Source organism: Pipistrellus hanaki, assembly GCF_964339955.1.
Source record: "Pipistrellus hanaki genome assembly, chromosome: 13".
Taxonomy (NCBI): Eukaryota; Metazoa; Chordata; class Mammalia; order Chiroptera; family Vespertilionidae; genus Pipistrellus; species Pipistrellus hanaki.
In genome coordinates, this window is record NC_140515.1 from 54,776,776 (window position 1) to 54,796,128 (window position 19,353).

The 19,353-nt window shown below is 37.5% G+C and overlaps 1 protein-coding gene across 1 annotated transcript in view; it reads left to right on the forward strand.

Moving 5' to 3' along the window:
• Positions 1–569: 569 nt before the first annotated feature.
• Positions 570–19,353, forward strand: part of TOPAZ1 (testis and ovary specific TOPAZ 1) — a gene marked incomplete at its 5' end in the record, with an annotated part of 41,965 nt that continues 23,181 nt past the window's right edge. The window contains 9 exons of the mRNA XM_084903167.1: positions 570–780; positions 1,380–3,825; positions 8,032–8,090; positions 8,735–8,862; positions 12,887–12,948; positions 15,086–15,225; positions 16,799–16,884; positions 17,808–17,933; positions 18,284–18,347. Of these exons, the coding sequence (XP_084759293.1) occupies positions 570–780; positions 1,380–3,825; positions 8,032–8,090; positions 8,735–8,862; positions 12,887–12,948; positions 15,086–15,225; positions 16,799–16,884; positions 17,808–17,933; positions 18,284–18,347 (3,322 nt within the window). The remainder of the gene's footprint in view (positions 781–1,379; positions 3,826–8,031; positions 8,091–8,734; positions 8,863–12,886; positions 12,949–15,085; positions 15,226–16,798; positions 16,885–17,807; positions 17,934–18,283; positions 18,348–19,353) is intronic.

A 19,353-nucleotide genomic window follows, 5' to 3' on the forward strand; every position in this document is an offset into this window, starting at 1 on the left:
ACAACTCGGGAGGCTGGTGCGGTCCGTCAGCCGGGAGCCGGGGCCATGGCTGGGGGGACAGTGGCTGGCACACCCAGAAAGGAGCATCGGGCAGAGCTCACGTGCAGGCGGGCGCCGGGGAAAGAAGGCGTCAATGGCTTCTGGGCTCCTGGCGTGGACCGCTGGGCGGGCGGCGGCGCGCTTGTCAACACTCGAGGAGCAGCTGAGAAGAAAGATGCCCGTTTGGGGTGTCCAGAGGCTTGCGGTGGCGTTAAAGCCGCTGGCGGACATGGTCTCTGCGAGCTGCCGGGCGGAGAGGAGCTCCGGGCGGCTCCGAAAGGTCGGAGCTGCCGGAAGGCGCCGCGGAGACGTCGAGAGAAGCCTGCCAGGCGCCGCCGCGCTCCGCACGCACGTTGCCGGCTCGCGCGCCGGCCCGGCGGGCCTCGCTGCCCACTTCCGCTTCCGGTCGGCCACAGGGCGTCCAGATGAGGGACGGGAAGCCGGGCCTCAGATCCCCGGCGGCGGCGGCGGGAGCAGCCTCGGTGCCCCCCTCAGGCTCGGCGGCGTGTAGGGCAGGCGGAGCGGGGCGGATGAGGCGGCAGCCGCCCGCGGGCCCCGCCGTCTCCGGTGGGCGGGAGGGCCCGGCCCGCAGCCTGAGGAAGCGAGGCCGGCCGCGGCCGCCGGGGCCGGGCGAGGCGGGAGCCCGCGGCCCGGACGCCGCCGGGCCTGAGGAGGGCAGGAGAAAGAGGAGGATGGTGGGCCGGGCGTCCGAGAGAGAAGAGGTGGACAGTGACAAGTCCGGTGAGGCATCGGGGCGGGGAAGGCCGAGGCGAGGCGGCCCCTGGCAGGTCGGGGGCAGGTAGGCCCTTCGCGCCTGTGGGACCAGCAGGGCTGAGGAGCAGAGGAGGAGGCGGGTCCTCTTGCGATCGGGAAGGCACAGTAAGGAAGCGTCCAGGGGCCACTCCCGCTCTAGCCTTTGTACCTCAGCCCGCTCCATCTCTGTTTTACCACTAGCGTTTAATTTGGACCAGGGTGGGCTTTACTGAGGACCGGGCTTCACTGAGGACCGGGCTTCACTGAGGACCGGGTGAGAGGGAGGAAACAGCAATTCTCTTAAGAGGTGTTTGCCCAGTTAGGAGCTCTTGGTCAGAATCACTATAAAAGGAATTCCTGCTAGTGATCCATTTTGGCTAGTATGTGAAATGACCATGATGCTGAAGGTTATTCAGCTGTCTTAGAACTTACACAGGTTTGTATGTGGCTCCTTAACAGAAATTAGGAAAACGAAAATGGATGGCATCCCTTTATTTTTATTTTATTTATTTTTTTTGTTTAACTATTATTGCTTTTTCCTCCTCAATATAAAATATTTTCTGATATATTTTTGTCATTTTGATCAGCCAAGGAAAAAAGAAAAGTTACTGGAGCCTCAAATGATGATCCACAGCCAGGGGCTGACTTGGTAAGAAAGGAATCATTAACCAGGTCGGAATCTTTCCAAACACTGGAGTGCAGTGAATTTCAAAGTCCAACTCTCTTGCAGTCTTTGGGTAAGGAAGTTTTGGTAGACGGTAGTAAGAGAAGAAGTCGAATTAAAACACTTGAAAACTTAGCAAGTCCACTCTTCAAGATAATTGAAAATAAAGCTACACAAAATATAAAGGTTGAATTTCAAGATGAACTGTTCAAGAATACTCCAAAATATTCTTGTAACAGCTTGTCACCTGGAGTAGAAAATAATTCCATTTTAAATATACATGGTTGCAGTTGTTTCCCCCATTCCAAGGATTATAATGATGAAAACAGTCTTACATATAAACCTGATGGTGGATGTATCCATGTATCGGAAAATTCCTCAGAGTTAAAGAAAGACCTTAGGAATCTTTCAGATAAGAGTAACACAAATAATATTCCTCACCTATCAAACACTGAAGAAAACTTAATGGGAGTAAATAAATTATTGCTTGAAGAAACTGATTTATACCAAAGCAAAAATAATGGCTTGCTTCCCTGCCATCAAAATGAAAATAAATACTCAGTAGAGGAGAGCAGTGTTGGGAGAAAACCCAGGAAAAGGATGAAGTTGTCTGGAAAAGGAGATAAAATGATTGTCAAAATGAACTTCTCTAATGTGCCTAACAAGTCTGAGTTGCTGTTACAAGAAAACCATATGGGTGCTGAAAGTAAAGAACCAAAAACTTTAAAAATTTTGAGAAAAGCAAACCATAATACACTTTCTCCAATGGATCATTTACCAAGACTTCCAGAAACAGTAGAAAAAAAGGCAAGTCCTGAGCATCTGGTAAATACTATGTCTCAGAAAACCCTAGCACCACTTTTGAAAGAAGAAACCAAGAATGCTTCAGAGCCCTTAAGATGTAAAAACACAGAGCCAGAAGAATATTTTAAGGCAGTGAAAAGCTCAACAGTGAAATCACCTAGTGATTGCCATCCTATTGAAAAGAGATCACAGGAAGACTTAAGAAATGAAGCAGAAGAATCCAAGTTCAGCTGTCACAGAACAATACCAATGACTGGTAAAAGAACTTGGCCGTGTTATTCATGTGCTAGAGTAACTGCCTATTGTTGGAAAAAGTCTACCTTGCCAAAATCAAATTACTCTCTTCCTGGGTCTGGGGAAAGTGTTAGTCAAGATGATTTTCTTAAACACCAAGCAAATCAGACTCACTTAACTGACTCCAAATTACCATTACAAAGTTCCATAAAAGAAACAAACAGTGAATCTTCAAGTAAAGAAAAATTGGATTCTAATATAAATTGTCTGTCTGCAGTCTCTGAAGTAGACTCTGCTATAGAACCCACTTTAATGGTTAAAAAGGAACCTGTAATCGATGATGATGACAAGATGAAGTATGAGGAACCGAGCAGAAGTGGGTCAGAGGTAGTTTCTAATGCTACTGAAGATACTCGGTTAACTAATGTGACTCAAAACTTAACAGGAAATAAAAGAAAAGATAGAGGGACTTTAACAAGACTTAATTTGACACTGGCTTCCCAGCATGGCCAGGAAGCTAACAACTCTACAGGCAAAACTATTCACCGAAAAACATGTGTTGCTAAGCCAACAGTTGTGGTTCCAGACTTGGTTAAAATATTGAACACAGGACGGCTGACTAATTTTAAAATTCCTTTACTTAAGAATAAAACAGAAAAAAGAAAAGAAATAAATGCCAAGTCATCAGAGAGAGAAGCATGTAGTCCCCTAGAGCTTCTTGACAATATGTCTGGAACAGAGATAAGACAGAATAGGAATAAAGAAAACATCTCCACAGTAATTTCAGGACTTCAGTCTTTGAACATACAAAATAATGTTGCTCCAGTGCAATCTAGTTCTGACTTACACTGCAATAAGAATTTCTATAATAGTTCTTCAAGTTTTTTAAAGCAAGGTAATAATAAACCACCTAACTATAGCTCTGAACCAGGCAATATTGTTTCTAATAAGAAAACCGTTTCTCTCACGGTTGAAAAGAATACCTTTTTTTGTGATCCTGGGTGTATAGAGAAAAGTCCTGCCTTCTGCTCTGATGAACAAGAAACATTCAAACAAGTTTCCTCTGAAGTTAGTGGTAGAAAAACGACTAAGAACTTTTCAGACATTAAAAGTATCCCAGATATTCTTAAAGCATATGAAGATGATGTCCTCTTAATTGATGTAATTCAAGATGACCCAGACCTCTTTGGAGGCTCCAATGAAGGGGAGCTCTCATTTACTTCAGAGGTCCCCATGGTAAACCAGGAGCCCAATGTTGCTGAAGAGCAGCAATCAACAGACTCCAAGCACATGGAACTTCCAGAAATAAAAGAACCAAGTGATAAATTGAGGTATGCATGTTCAAGTATGCCTTTTGGTACACATTATTGGGGGTTTCAAAAGCATTTTCTACTCTTAGGTGTCACTAATTTATTCAGTGATCATTGAAGCTCCATTTTTTAACCCTGTTATTAAATATATATAGCATATTATTGCTGAGACATGGAAATGTCATTATGCTAAAACTTATAATAGAAATAATATGTATATACACATGTGTATATACATATATATGTTGGAAAATATATTGGAGCAGATTGTGCAAAATAAAAATGATGATTTAGGAAATGGCTTTTTAAATTATTAAGATTGCTTCTTTCAAAGTCAATTAAATTTATTTTCATGTTCTTTAATTATTATCAATATACAAATGTGCTTTTATTTCAGCCTAGTTATTTATTATGAACAATTCTTATGTTTTAACCCACTTTCTATAATTTTTTTAAAGTTTTATTGATTTCAGAGACGAAGTGAGAAGGAGAGAGAGATAGAAATATCTATGATGAGCCGAGACTGGTTTGGCTCAATGGATAGAGCGTCGGCTTGGGGACTGAAGGGACCCGAGTTCGATTCCGGTCAAGGGCATGTACCTTGGCTGCGGGCATATCCCCAGTGGGGGGTGTGCAAGAGGCAGCTGATCGATGACTCTCTCTCATCGATGTTTCTAGCTCTCTATCTCTCTTCCTTCCTCTCTGTACAAAATCAATAAAATATATTAAAAAAAAAAAAGAAATATCTATGATGAGAATCATTGATCTGCTGTCTCCTACACACCCCACACTGGGGATCAGGCCCACAACCCAGGCATGTGTCCTGACTGGGAATCAAACAATTTCCTGGTTCATAGGCTGATGCTCAACCACCAAGCCACGCCAGCCGGGCTGTGACTTTTTATTAAATAAAATATTCATTTTTGAGGAACAGAGAAGTCTTGGAAAAGTTTATTTGATGTAATGAGGACTTGAAAGTAGAATCAGGAGTTAAACTAATTTTCAGAAGAAAAGAAATTTGTTGTGCGTTTAAGGTTATGGTTTTAAATGATGAGTTAGCCCCCAATGAGGACAAGTTTGCCTGTTGCAACTTTAAGTGGAGCCAAGTAGTAGCCTTCATGCTTTGGAACTTGAGCTATTCTGGGTTGGCTCAAATATTCTTTAATAGTATGTCATATTTTACTCAACTTTTATAATTCTTTAAGCTCTGATTTATATTTGTATGTTGCAATACTTGAATATTGTAATGGTCTGCGAACAAACTCAAAAGGAAACATGAAAATACTTTCCACTAAGAAAGTGGTACATGACTTAAATTTATCTGGTATTTATACATTTTAGTTACTTTTATAATGCCATATTCTTGATGTTCTTAGTGTTACAAGAATTTGTAACCTATAATCATATAAAGTACTTTCTCTGTCAAATGGACTAAGAGCTTTATATATTATTTATTTTCAAACTTGTTCTGCTAGTAATTATTCTCAAGCAGTCATCTTCAAAACTTTTTGTCAATTACCCATAGCCAAGACATATTTTACATTACAATCCAATCAGTGTATACTTATGAATACGTGAAATAATAGATTTACAAAAACAGAATTTTCCTTACTACAAGTGGTATAACATATTTTGTATTTTAGTCTGTTTTATTTTTTTAAATGCTGGTTGGAACTCCTTAAATTTTATCACCCCCTTGAAAAATTCTTTGGAGGGTAAACTTGATCTACTCTGTGTAGTTTTTCAGAAGTTTCTCTTGTTCTCTCCTTTTTGCTCAAATCATCTCTTTTGCTTTTCTATACTTCTGTAGTCTCAACCATATTTATTTCTCTTTTGCTCCTCCTACCCTTCATTTGTTTTCCTTTTTGCTCTATCAAGGCAGAGGTGTAATTTTCTACTCCACAAATGCAAAACTGTAAAACGTTCATGTGAATTGCAATTTTGCTTAGTTTATTTTTTGTTAACTTGGGTGAGTTTAAAGTCTCTCAAATTTGAAACAAAACTGAATTACTTGTAACGAAAGTGGCATATACAGTTTTACTTTCCTTGTAAACTATAGTAAAAAGTGTCTCACACTTATGAACTATATCAGCAATATTAAAATTCGATCTTACTACTTTGAAATTAAACAGTATACTTGCTATACTATTTATTTATTTATTTATTTATTTATTTATTTTATTTTTGTCAGTAACTTCCTGTATGTCTTAAGCTAATAACCTATTATGAATGTAACTTGAGGATAATTAGAAACCACAGAAACACCGCTCACTTCTCTATTGAGTCACTTAATCCTATTCATAATATTATCTCACAATTTTTCTTCCTCTCAATTTGCAATGCTGGTATCTTATTCATCTTTCCTTTAGATTATTGTAATGAGCTCCTAGTTAATCTTCCTGAACTCTCTTAGTATATCCTCTCCATAGTTTTACTATGGAACAGAAATTGATCTGTCAGTGACTGCTTACAGTGCTGCTCTAGCTTTCAGCCACTTGAGGGTAGAGGCTAAATTGCTTGGCATGGCTCTGTAAGGTTCTTTCGTAGATCTGCATCCTTTTTTTTTTTTACATCTGGTAGGAGAGAGGAAAGGGGTGGGGAGTGAAAGGCTAATAAGAGATGAGCAAAGCAAGAAGCTCAGTATTTCGGGGTGGGGGGAGAGGAACATTTGTAATATGAACAATAAAGATTTATTTAAAAAAGAAAGAAGAAGAAGGAGAAGAAGAAGAAGAAGAAGAAGCTGCTGCTGCTCACTATTTCCATAATGTGTCATGTACTTGAATCCTTTTGCATATGTTTATCTGAAATTCCCTTTATTTTCTTTCATTTATCCTTCAAATCACATCTGAGATGTTTTTCTAGGGATTTGTTCCAATAGTTCTCTTGACATATAGGTCAGTATCTTATGTCTGCTTGTATGTAAGTCTCTTCGTACACTAGGAGTTTCTAGACAGGAGAGAGGCATCTTCATTTGGTTCTCCTTCATGTCTGGCCAGGAGGATGTTAAGTGCCGAGTATGTGAGAGTAACTAGACACTTGTGGGCCTTATTTTCATAGCACTTTTAGTCGATCAAGGGATGCAAATATTAAGCATGTACAATAAAATATGACGAAGTGCAAGATACTACAGGTGTCCTGATCAAAGTGACAGTTAAGATGAACACTAAAGGATGATTAGAAATTCACCAAGAGGTGAAGAAAATGAGTAGAATTTTGTCATAGAAATGATAGCCTATATGAAAGCCACAGGGAAGAGCATGTCACATCTGAATAACAGAAATAACGTCCCTCTCACATCATTGTCTCTCTCTCTCTCTCTCTCTCTCTCTCCCTCCCTCCCTCCCACCCCCACCTCCACCCCTTCTACTCTAAAAATCAATGAAAATATCAATATATCCTCTTGTGAAGATTAACAAAACAAAAAGAATGGTGCATATAAAATATTTTGTTCAGTTTCCCTTTTTCTTGGCTATTTAGGATAACTTTAATAAAACCCATTTATTAAATGAATAAATGGTGGGATTGTGGGTTTTTATTCTATGTACTTTTGTATATTTTTATTTAAATTTTTAAAAAACGGAATAGTGTTTAGCCTTTTGTTTTCGAGTTGTTGAAGCCTATGCTATTGGCTTTAAGAAAATTTTATCTCATTAAATCTTTACAAAACCTCATGGGTATGTGATATTCTCATTTTACAGATAGGATTAGACTCAAAGAAGTTAAATATTTTTGCCATAATTAACACAAAGTGGCAGAACAACATTTAAACCCAAGTTGGACAATGATCTTCATAGCTTTAACCTTTGAACTCTGTTATTTTCAGAGACCACCACCAAAAAAAAAAACAAAAAAAAACACCTCAGGCTGCTCTCAGTAGCAATAAGACATACATACACATACTTTGGGAGTCGAAGTTAAACATTATTTTGTATTGGTGTAATACTTGAAAACTTTTTAAAATGCTGGGTACATGCCACTGGGTTCTCTTTGAGTAACAAAGTTTGAATGGCAGCATCCTTAATAGTTGAAGTACATGGAATTGAAGAACCAAATGAGGAATCTGCTTGGGTGTACTAGGTTCTGAGTCCCAGTATAATTCTCTGTCCTTGGAGGACCTAAGCTGATGTTCACCAGCTGCTAAAGCTAGTATTGTATGATGTTTAGAGAAGGTAGATAGTTCTGCATAGAATATGTTATAATGTTTAAGCTCTCTTTGTTTTATAATAGAGAATTTCCTGTACTGGATCCTGGATTGAAGTCAGAGATCTGTAATTCCTTGCCAGCAGGTAAAATTTGACATTTTCATAATATGCAATATTGAGGTATCTTTTCATATCTCCAAGCATAGTCAAAATACGTTCATTAAAATAGAAAGCTTTTCTTTCATTTGTTAATTTTCTCAAGTTGCAATGGCCTGATTGGTAGATCAGATTTTGAAAATGTTTTATTTTATTATATCATAAATAACTTTGTTAGCCTTTATCTACAAAAGATAGATGATTGGCCTTAATAATTCTTATAGTCTTATTTTGAAATTTAAATATATATTTAAGCTTTATCACATTTTACATCTGAATTCTTTTAAATTTTTATATCTAGTTATAGGTTTAAATACCTAGATGTTTACAAGAAATAATTTGAAAATTAATTTTACTTTGATTTTCAAGTTTCAAGATATGTTGAAAATAGTTAGACATGATCAAGAAAGATTCTTAAAGTATCTTGATTTGTTTCAATTTGATCTTACTGTCATTTTTTATACCATATAATGGAGTTATTTGATAAAGAAGAAGAATTGTATAATTTGCTGAAAACTTTAAATTTGTTATATTGGACTTTAAAAAACTCTCTGAATTCTAACTTATTTTTAGGATAATCTTGTTTATTTTGTCATCTATAGTTTCTACATTAAAATATTATTTCTTTCCAGCAAGTGAGATAAAACATGATTTAAAAGATGAAAACATTTCCTTAGGAGAAGTTACTAATAGGACCTCTCAAAATGAAAAACTGGGAGACTTCAATGAAAACATAAAAGGTTCAAACTTGGATGAAAAGGTACTAGGGAATCTTTTGCATTTTCTTATTTTTTGGTGTGAAATGGGGGTAATGCAAAAATTCTTCTGAACAGTGTAATCAGATAAATAAGTGTAACACCTTTTTATTGACTAAAAGAATAATACTCTTCTGGCCCTTGGATATATTGCTTAATGTTTTACATAAGCACAATAACAATTTTAGGAACTTTAGAGGGTAAATAAGTTTATTTATAGAATATATGCCTATCCTACTACCTTTCTGCTTTTATATATGTTTTTGTGTATGTGTGAATTTTTAGAAATATTTTATTAATTTTATACCTAGGTATGTATATCCTATATAATAAAAGGCTAATATGCAAATAGACCAAATACCAGAACCGGTCACTATGATGTGCACTGATCAAAAGGGGGCAGATGCTCAGTGCAGGAGCTGCCATCTGGTGGTCAGTGCACTCCCACAGGGGGAGCGGTGTTCAGCCAGAAGCCCAGAAGCCTGGCTCACGGCTGGTGAGTGCAACAGCAGTGGTGGGAGCCTCTCCTCCCTCTGCAGCAGTGTTAGGGATGTCTGGCTGCCTGCTGATGGTTGGGAACGAGCCTAAGCAGGCAGTTGGACATCCCCCAAGGGCTTCCAAACTGCGAGAGGGTGTAGACCGGACTGAGGGACACCCCCCCTCCAGAGTGCACGAATCTCATGCACCAGGCCTTATTATTATAGTAAAGAGGATCTGTGTACCCTTCACGTAGTTTTCCCATGATTACATCTTAAGGTACAATGCCAGAAACAAGAATTTGCTAGTATAATGAGTGTATATAGTTCTGTGTATTTTATCAAGTGTGCAACTTTTTTGTAGCCACCACTGCAATCAAGATAATTATTCTATCACTACAAAGATTTCCCTATGTTTAGTCACACCTTCCTCACTACCTCTAACATCCCTAACCTTAGCAACCACTAATGTTTTCCATCTCTGTAATTTTGGTATTTTGCAATAAAGGTAGATTCATTGGAGGTTGGCTAGAAGGTTATTAATTTTATTACTATTCCAAAATAACTCACTTTTGGTTTTATTGATTTTTTTTTTCTATTTCTTTGTTATTTCCTATTTCTCTGCTCTGATCCTTTTCTCCTCTTCTTACTTTGGGTTTAATTTGCTTTTCTTTTTGCAGTTGATTTGAAACCTCTTATTTTCTAAAAGAGGCATCTAGTGCCATGATTTTATCCATAAATTGTGATTTAGCAGCATCCCACATTTTTTTAAATTTTGAAATAATTGCAGATTCACATGCAGTTGTAAAAAAAATAACAGTGATCTCATGTACCCTTTACCCGATTTCCCCCAATGACATTGCAAAACTAGAGTACAATCGGAATATTGGCACTATTAGAGCTATGATGATACAAAACATTTCTGTCATCCCAAGGATCCTCATGTTGCCCTTTTATTGCCATGCCTACTTTCTTCCCTCCTACCCCTAATCCCGCCTTAACCTTTGACAGACACTAATCTGTTCTCCATTTCTATAGTTTTGTCAGTTCAAGAATGTTATATAAATGGAATCATACAGTTTGGAACCTCTTCAGATGGGTTTTTTCAGCCAGTACAATGCTCTAGGTATTCATCAAGTTTGTTGCATGTATCAATAGTTCATTTACTTTTATTGCTTAACAACACTCCATGGTATGACTTACCACAGTTTATTTAGCTATACACTCTTTGAAAGATGTCTGGGTTGTTTAATTTGGGGCTATTACAAATAAAACGGCTATAAACATTCGTGTTCGGGTTTTTGCATTACTCTAATTTCTAATTTCTCAAAACATGCTTTTGCCAACCCCGGTATATAAATCAAGCCATGATGCTATATGACTTAAATTTATAGAGTGACAATGTCAATTGTTTCTCAATAAAACTGGAAAATTTTAGAAAAAAAACAATAAAATTTAAAAGGTTTTTTAAAAGATATAAGGTATTATCTGTGACTACTCAAATAATGGGTGACTTGAGGAATTACTTGGTTACTATTTTTTCAAAAGTTTAATATTTAAGCATGTATAACTTTCTTATAATAATTAGAAAATCACAATTCCAAAAACTCTAATTGTGAAATGTTTTAAGTACAACGTTTTAAATACACCTAAATATTTCTTTTTTTCATTTTTTACATATTATTATATTATTTTCATTTGGCTCAAAAATTAAGAAAATTTTTTTAAATTACACAGATAACTAAGGGAAAATACAGATAAATTTTAGCACGTACAGGGACTTGCGTCTATTTCATATTATCATATACTCTTTTGTCTGACATAGAGGAAGTGGTCAAATTTTGATAAAATAAAAATTCAAAACAGAATTTAAAAATATTCACTCTGGCCCTAGACGGTTTGGCTCAGTGAATAGAATGTCTGCCTGTGGACTTGAAGGGTCCTAGATTCTAATCTGGTCAAGGGCACATGCCCGGGTTGCAGGCTCAATCCCTAGTAGAGGGTGTACAGAAGGCAGCCAATCAGTGATTCTTTTTCATCATTGATGTTTCTACCCCTCTCTCTTCCCCTCTGAAATCAATAAAAATATATTCTAAAATAAACTAAAAATACTCACTCTGAAAACCCTCTGGTCCAGGTAGCATTTCCAACCCAGTATTTTGCCCAATCATCCAGATCTTTTACACATATAAAATTTTATACTTTTTCAACAAGTATTATCACTTAAGCCATGATTCAGGATCCTAGGTCTTAGGTCTCTCTTCACCTCCCAGGGAGAAGGGTGGAGGTCAGAGACAGGTGGGGTAAAGCCAGTTTAGATCTTCCCCAAAAATATGCCTTTTGCCTGCTGGTCATCCCAGGTCAACACCCAGGATATGAGGCAAAGGGACTTACACCAGTACCATTCGCACATGGAGACATCAACCCCTTTAGCAGTCATTGTCTTCCCCTGGGGTAGAAGTCCAGGTATTTCTGCCAACAGTTTCTGGTCTGGTTTTGGTTGGGGAAGCACTTGTCAAAAGGGGTAGTGTGATAGTTCTTGATTTTGATCTTGATGTCTTCTGCCATGTTGCTGACTCCTAAAGATGCCCCTGAAACCACTCGTAGTTCAATATGAGCCTCAGCAAAGATGCCTCAGTCTGACCGCAACAGCAAAATGGGAGTGGAAGATGGGATCAGATGGTTCCCAAGTTATCCTCCAACTCTAAATTTGGTATCTATATGCCAAATAGAATCGAGACCTAAATACATATATTTCTCTTTTTTAAAAATATATTTTTATTGACTTCAGAGAAGAAGTGAGAGAGATAGAAACATCAATGATGAAAGAGAATCATTGATCAGTTGCCTCCTGCATACTGTGGATTGAGCTCACAACCTGGGCATATGCCCTGACTGGGAATCAAACGGTGACCTCCTGGTTCATAGGTTGATGCTCAACCTCTGGGCTACACCGTCTGGGCATATAAATATTTCTAATAGAAAATAAATGTATGTTCATAAATACCACCTAAAAATAAAAATTACTCAAAGTCTTTTTTCTTAATGAAACATAACCCTGGCCAGGTAGCTCAGTTGGTTAGAGCATCATCCCAATAAGCCAAGGTTGTGGTTTGATTCCCAGTCAGGACACATACAGGAGGATCAAAATAAACCAATGAATGCAAAAATAAGTGTAACAACAAAAATCGATTATTCTCTCCTTCCTTTTTTCCCTCCCCCTCTCTCTAAAATCAATATATTAAAAAGCATGACTTTATTTTTTGCATGATTTTAATTGTTCATAATAATTTGAAATGTTGGCTTGTAAAAGAGGTGATATCAAAAGCTGAGAAAATAAATGGATTTATATTTGTTTTTCTCAAGCAGCAGTGGAAATTCTGAAGTCAACTTTCGGTATTTTAAATAATGTAGAGTAGAATTGTTTTCTAGGTTGGCGATTAACCAGTTGTTGAATTAACATCCAATACATTTCTAATAAATCTGGTAAGCCTCATAGCTTAATATGGAATACAGATATTTAAGCTTGAACTTTTTAACCATATCTTCACAGTGTAAGTTTTCAGACAAAGTGACTGTTGAAGAAAAAGAAAATATGCACGAAGTTTGCAAGAGGTCTGTAACAATTTTTAAATCTATAACTTTAAGACAATTATTCATATGATTTGCATCTTGAGTATGTTTTTCATTATCTGCTATATGTGCTTGGACTAGTATGCCATAAGCCACACGTGGACATTATTTAATTAATATGTCAGTTGTACCTAGATGTCAGGGATATTGTAAGTTACCTTAAAACTGTCACTTAGATTTTTAAGCCCTTAAAATATTTTTTGAGAAAGGCATAAGGAATAATGATAAAAGAATAAAAAATATGTGACTTATAATGGTAAGAGTGATGGAAGTCAGATGAACATTGCAGTTTGCAGGTATTTACATGATTGTAGTGATTAGTACTGAGAGTTATAGTATACTTACTAAAACATATGTAGGTACCAAGTTTAGAGTTGGAGGATACTTGAGACCATCTGGTCCCATCCTCCACCCCCGTTTCACTGTTGTGGCCAGAGCACACTCAGATCAGGTGATGAATACATTCAAGTCTTTTAGGTTAAGCCAGTGGTTTTCTTTTTTTTCTTTTCTTTTTTTTTTTTTTTTAAATATATTTTTATTGATTTCAGAGAGGAAAGGACAGAGAGAGAGAGAAACATCAATGATGAGAGAAAATCAGTGATTGGCTGCCTCCTACATGCCCCCAACTGGGGATTGAGCCTGCAATCGGGCATGTGCCCTTGCCGGAATTGAACCAGGGACTTTTCAGCCCACAGGCCTATGCTCTATCCATTGAGCAAACCAGCTAGGACAGCTAGTGGTTTTCAAAGTGTGATTCTTTGAGCAGCATCCTGGTGGGAACTTGTCAGAAATGCAAATTATTGGGTCCCATTCCTGACCTCCCAAACTCTGGAGATGGAGCACATGAATCTGTTTCAATAAGGCCATCAGCTGATCAGATTCATGCTGAAGTTTGGAAACCATTGTATTAAGGAAAAGCCTAGGTAAAAATTAGATTGGCACAGAAGCCCTTTTGATTCATGACTTTTGGGAGATATTAAAGAAAAACTAACAGGGTTAACTTTTCTATTGAAAGCATTCTGCTTACAAACCAAAAAGTGTCATTGCAACCTGCAGAGTTGTATCATCACTTTGGCTCTGCCATAATGACCAGGAGTGTGACACTGAACAGGTCATTAACCTGTGCTTCAGTCATCCAATCAAAAATAAATTTTACTAGAGAATCTTTTCCATCTATAAAATTCCATAATTCCTATTTCTTTGTTTTATTTTTCTAGATAAGTGACTTCCAGGTTAAGTTTTTCTAAAATTGGTTATATAGAATCTCACGTATTAGAATATAATCAAAGCTGTTTAAGTGAGCAACCAAGAAAAACATTTTTAAACTTCTTCCCAAAGGAAGCGCTCAAACACTAATACATGTAAAAATTTATTATATGTACTTGTCCTGAAGAATAATTTATAATTTATTGCACCCTCAATAGAGTAATTGAACTATCTTTTCTGGATTAGAACACTAGGCCAGTCCTTCCTCAAAACTTTGTCTGGCATGATCAAGAATATTTTGCTTTAGTTTTAATGCTACCACCTAATTCCTACCCCTACCCCAGTCATTTAACAAGCTTTGGTTTTCTAGCTAAGAAGGTAGAAACAACCTGTTAAAAATACTGAATAATTGGCCCTGGCCAGGTATCTTGGTTAGGGCGTCTTCATAAAATGCCAAGGTTGTGGGTTTGATCCCTGGTCAAAGCATATACAAGAATCAGCCAGTGGCATGGCCAGCGTGGCTCAGTGGCTGAGTGTCAACCCATGAACCAGCAGGTATCGGGTGGATTCCTGGTCAGGGAACATCCTGGGTTTCAGGCTCAATCCCTAGTAGGGGGTGTTTAGGAAGCAGCTGATCAATGATTCCCATCATTGATGTTTCTCTCTTCTCCTTTCCTTTCTCTGAAATCAATAAAAACACGTTTTTTAAAATAATCAATGAATACATTAAAGTGGAACAACTAATGTCTCAATCTCCCCCCCTTCCTCTCTCGAGCTAATAATCTATAAATACCAGGTAATCATAGTATAAAGGAATATGTAGTATTAGGTTGTGTTCCTACTTAATTTTATTCTCATCACTTTGTTTTTGGAATAAATTTACATTGTGATTTTTTTTTTTTTGCTCGCACAGCAAAGATTCTCAAAATGCAGAGATTATGGCTGGTGAATGTCAATTAGCAACAGTGGACCCAAAACCTCTGTGCTTACCGCTGCCGCCTTTGAATCTAAGTGCTTTTCAGGAAGACACACTACTAAAGCCATGGATGAATGGTACTATTTTCTCAATAAAATTATGTTGGCTTTTGATAATATAGAAACTATATAGATTTTCTACTAAAAGCAAAAAAGTAAAAAAGTCAAGATAGAATATATTAAAATTAAAGGATGTGTACATTTAGTACTTTTTATGGAATAATTTCTGAATATGTAGGTTTATGTGATATTAGTAATACAAGTAAATTATAGGTTATACCTAAAATTTCATACTTTTGTTGATTATTTAGAATATATTTTAGGTGTGCCAGTTCTTTTAATAATTCATAATGCTTTGATAAAAATAAGCTAGATTGAGGAATGAATTTAGAAATAATCAAATGTTTTTGTGCAACTCACACCTAATTCTCCTGTACCTTCACGCTGACATCATACAACCTGTTATATACTATAGCAATAAGGCCGTGATGGTCACGTGTTTTATCTTGAAAAGCCTACAGATTTCATAATGAAAATTACTGCAAAGCTATGCAGCAAAAGTTTTAGATTGTTCCAAATTATATCTGAATGCTGAAAAAAAAAAAAAAAAAATGGAGGAGGAAGTTGTTGAAAATTATTTCTTATTTAAAAAGACCAACATTAAATAAATAAATAAAATAAATAAATAAATAAATAAATAAATAAATAAATAGACCAACATTAAGGAATATGATGCCTGGTATATTCATCAGCTCAGGCTGCAATAACTGAATACCACAGACTAGGTGGCTTAAACAGAAATTTAATTCCCATGGTTCTGGAGGCTAGAAGTCCAAGATCAAGGTTTTAGCAGGTTCCTGGCTCTCTTCCTGGCTTATTGATGGCTGCTTTCTTGCTAAGTCCTTTCCTTTGGTACATGTGCGTAGAGAGAGTAAGTAAGCTCTCTGGTGTCTCATACAATAATTCTATCAGACCAGGCCTCACCCCTTTGACTCCCATTTAAACCTTAATAGTTCTGTAAAAAGCACTATCTCCAAATGAAGTCACAGTGGAGATTAGGGCTTGAACATATGAATTTGAGGGGAGATCACAGTTAGTCTGAAGCACCTGGGATGTCAGTGGCTTTCTTCCCGTAAAAAGTTTGTTGTGCATCCAGAGACCTTATAATGCATATATGCATAACCCATGGGTACAGACAATAGGGTGGTGAAGGCGTAAGGGGGGCCAGGGTGAGGGGGCAGGCTAGAGGGGATCAATGGAGCAAAAAAGAGGACATACATAATACTTTCAACAATAAAGAATTTTTTTAAAAAAAGTTTATTGTATATAATAGTTGTCTGTTTAATTTGGATATAATCATTTGAATGCAGTGCTCAATGATGCTATGAAAGGCTTTTAAGTGTCTTCAAAAATAAAAAAGAATCTTTAGCTTATAATAAATTTTAAATTTAGGTCTGAAAATATTTAAAGAGCACCTAATCTGTAAACCATTCTGTATTTCACAGAACACCCATGGCAGCAGTCTGTGAATTGAGCATGAATAGTCCAAAGTAAAACTTTAAAAGCAGATAGTAGTCGTCATCTGTTTTATTGTACAAAAGAAATAAATTGTAACTTATTGGTGTATAATGTCATTCTTAATCATTTTTAGATTTCAGATTTTCAGGACAACATTCTGTCCTAAAGTTGCAAAATCCTGAAACCTGTGAAATATTTAAGAGGGAAAAGATTGTAAGGGTAAGTTCCACATTTTAAAAAAGTAATCTGCCCAGCTGAAGTGGTTCAGTTGCTTAAGTGTCAACTCGTGCACCTAAAGGTTGCTGGTTCCATTAAAGATCAGGGCACATACCTGAGTTTCCTGTTTGATCCCATCGGGGAGCGTACAGAGGCAACTGATCAATGTTTCTCTCTCACATTTATGTATATGTGTGTTTCTCCCTCCCTCTTCCTTCCATCTCTCTAAACATGTTCTCAGTGAAGGTTAAAAATTATAATCCTATAAAGCTCATACTTTGGGCCTTTCTGGTTGTATTTCCCTATCATTTTTTAACCAGTTCCAGACATTGTATGGATTTTGAATTGGGGTGGTAGTAAGAGGCAGAAAATTTGTCATGATTCAGAAGATATTCACAAATAGCATAAGAGGTCAAAAGCAGAAGAGGGTGTGAATATCCAAAGCAAAAAATACAGGATAAGTATTTCCTGTGATAAAGGGGATAGTGGTATAGAGCAATTTATAGAAATTTGTCATAGATTTTACTGTCATTTGACTTTTTTCTGTTCATCTTAAAAATTAAAGGAAATTTGGTTCTAATAAATACATTTGGAATATGATGCATATCATAATAGAATTAACTTTTTCTGAAAGCCAAAGGGGTAAGGTACACAAGAAGAGGGAATATGTAAGCTTTTTAAGAGATATAAAGTAAAGCACTAACTTTGATGAATATTTTACACTAAAGGAAATTGCAAAAATTTAGACAACTCTAATTGATTTTTCATAATTTTTGAAATGTAAATTGAAACTTTTTTTATCAAGTCAGCAAGCAATTTGTCTTGATACTGTTTTGTGTGTATATTTCTGATTGCTTCAGATGTTTTCTCACTTGACTATAGTATTTTATATTTAACACAGAAAGGGAATTTGTTTTCTTTTCTAGATGTTTCAGAAGTCCCTAGGGTTGATGATACCCAATAGATATTGCAAATTTCATTTTAACACATTACGTGGCTGTGAGCGATCACAGTGCAAGTTTGCTCACGTGCCTGAGCAAGGGGATGAAAAGGTAAAATATGTAAAGTCTGGTCAATGTTTTATCTTTGAGTGAATAAATGGTTAATTTTTAAATGACCAAAATAAGGCTTATTATAGTGTTCAAGATTTTCCTTCCTTCTGTAGTTGCTTATAATTTTGACTCTGTTTCCTTGACTCTTTCTTTGATAGAGATTCTCTAATTACTGTTTTTGTAATTAATTCAGCATGAATTTCAGATCTGAATTAACCTAACATCAGTTTCTTTATCCCATTGCTGTAAGTTCACTTTAAACAAATGGAATAAGCATAAAGATAGGATTGAAATTTGTATAGTTTTTATGAAATATCAAAAGGTAATTTTACATTTTTCATGACTTACAGGTTTGCATGGATGTGTTTAAAAAATATATAAGCATCAATGAGCTGTGTTTGCTACAACGTGCAGGTATGAGACAATGGAATGATTACTGTAAATGCATTAATGTATTTCAAACAATGTGCTATTGTATCTTATAGTTTGAAAGTAGTTTAGTACTTTTAAGGATGAAAACCAAATGCCTTGGAATAGTTCTGTTGGACTTAGAATTAAAAATAAGTGCCCTGGCTGGGTGGTTCAGTTGTTGGAACATTATCCTGTACACCAAATGGTTGCAGGTTTGTTTCCCAGTCAGGACACATACCTAGGTTGAGGGTTTGATCCCCAGGGAATGTACGGGGGAAGCAACCAGTCGACGTTTCTCTCTCATATAGATGTTTCTCTCTGTCTCACCATTCTTTTAAAAATCAATAAAAACATATTCTTGGGTGAAAATCCTGTATACCTTATATACTAGTAATAAAAGCCTAATATGTAAATTATCCCCTCCACTGGTCGTTAGACCAGGAGTTCGACCAGGAGACTGAGAGTTCAACCGCTCACTATGACATACGCTGACCATCAGGGGGTGATGTGGAACATGGCGGGTGTCGGCAACATGCTATGACCTCTCACCAGCTACCTGGGGATAGGGGTGACGGGGATGGAGGTGCAATGAGAATGTGGGGGTGTCCACCAAGCTCACTCTCATTTTTCCCTGCTTCCTCCACCGGGACGCCAGGGCTCACACAGTGGGGAAGCCCCTGCACTCAGGTGCTGGGCGCCCATGAGGAGCCCACCCTGCACCACGCAGCATCTTCCAGGTGAGCCCGGCTGCAGCCACCAGGACCACAGGGGCCAGTCAGGCTCCCCCTGGGTTTGAGCAGAAGCCAGTCTGGGAGGCCGGCTGGGAGAGGGTGCTCTGCCACCCGGCTTCTGTGCAGCACCATTGGGCAGCCCATGCTGCACTCCAGCCCATGGCGTCCAGCCACACTCACCGCATCTCCGTGTAAGGACTCAGGCGCCATGACTCAGGTGGAGAGGGGCACAGGGACCGAGGGACTCAGGTGCTGCACAGGGCCCAGAGATCAGTTGG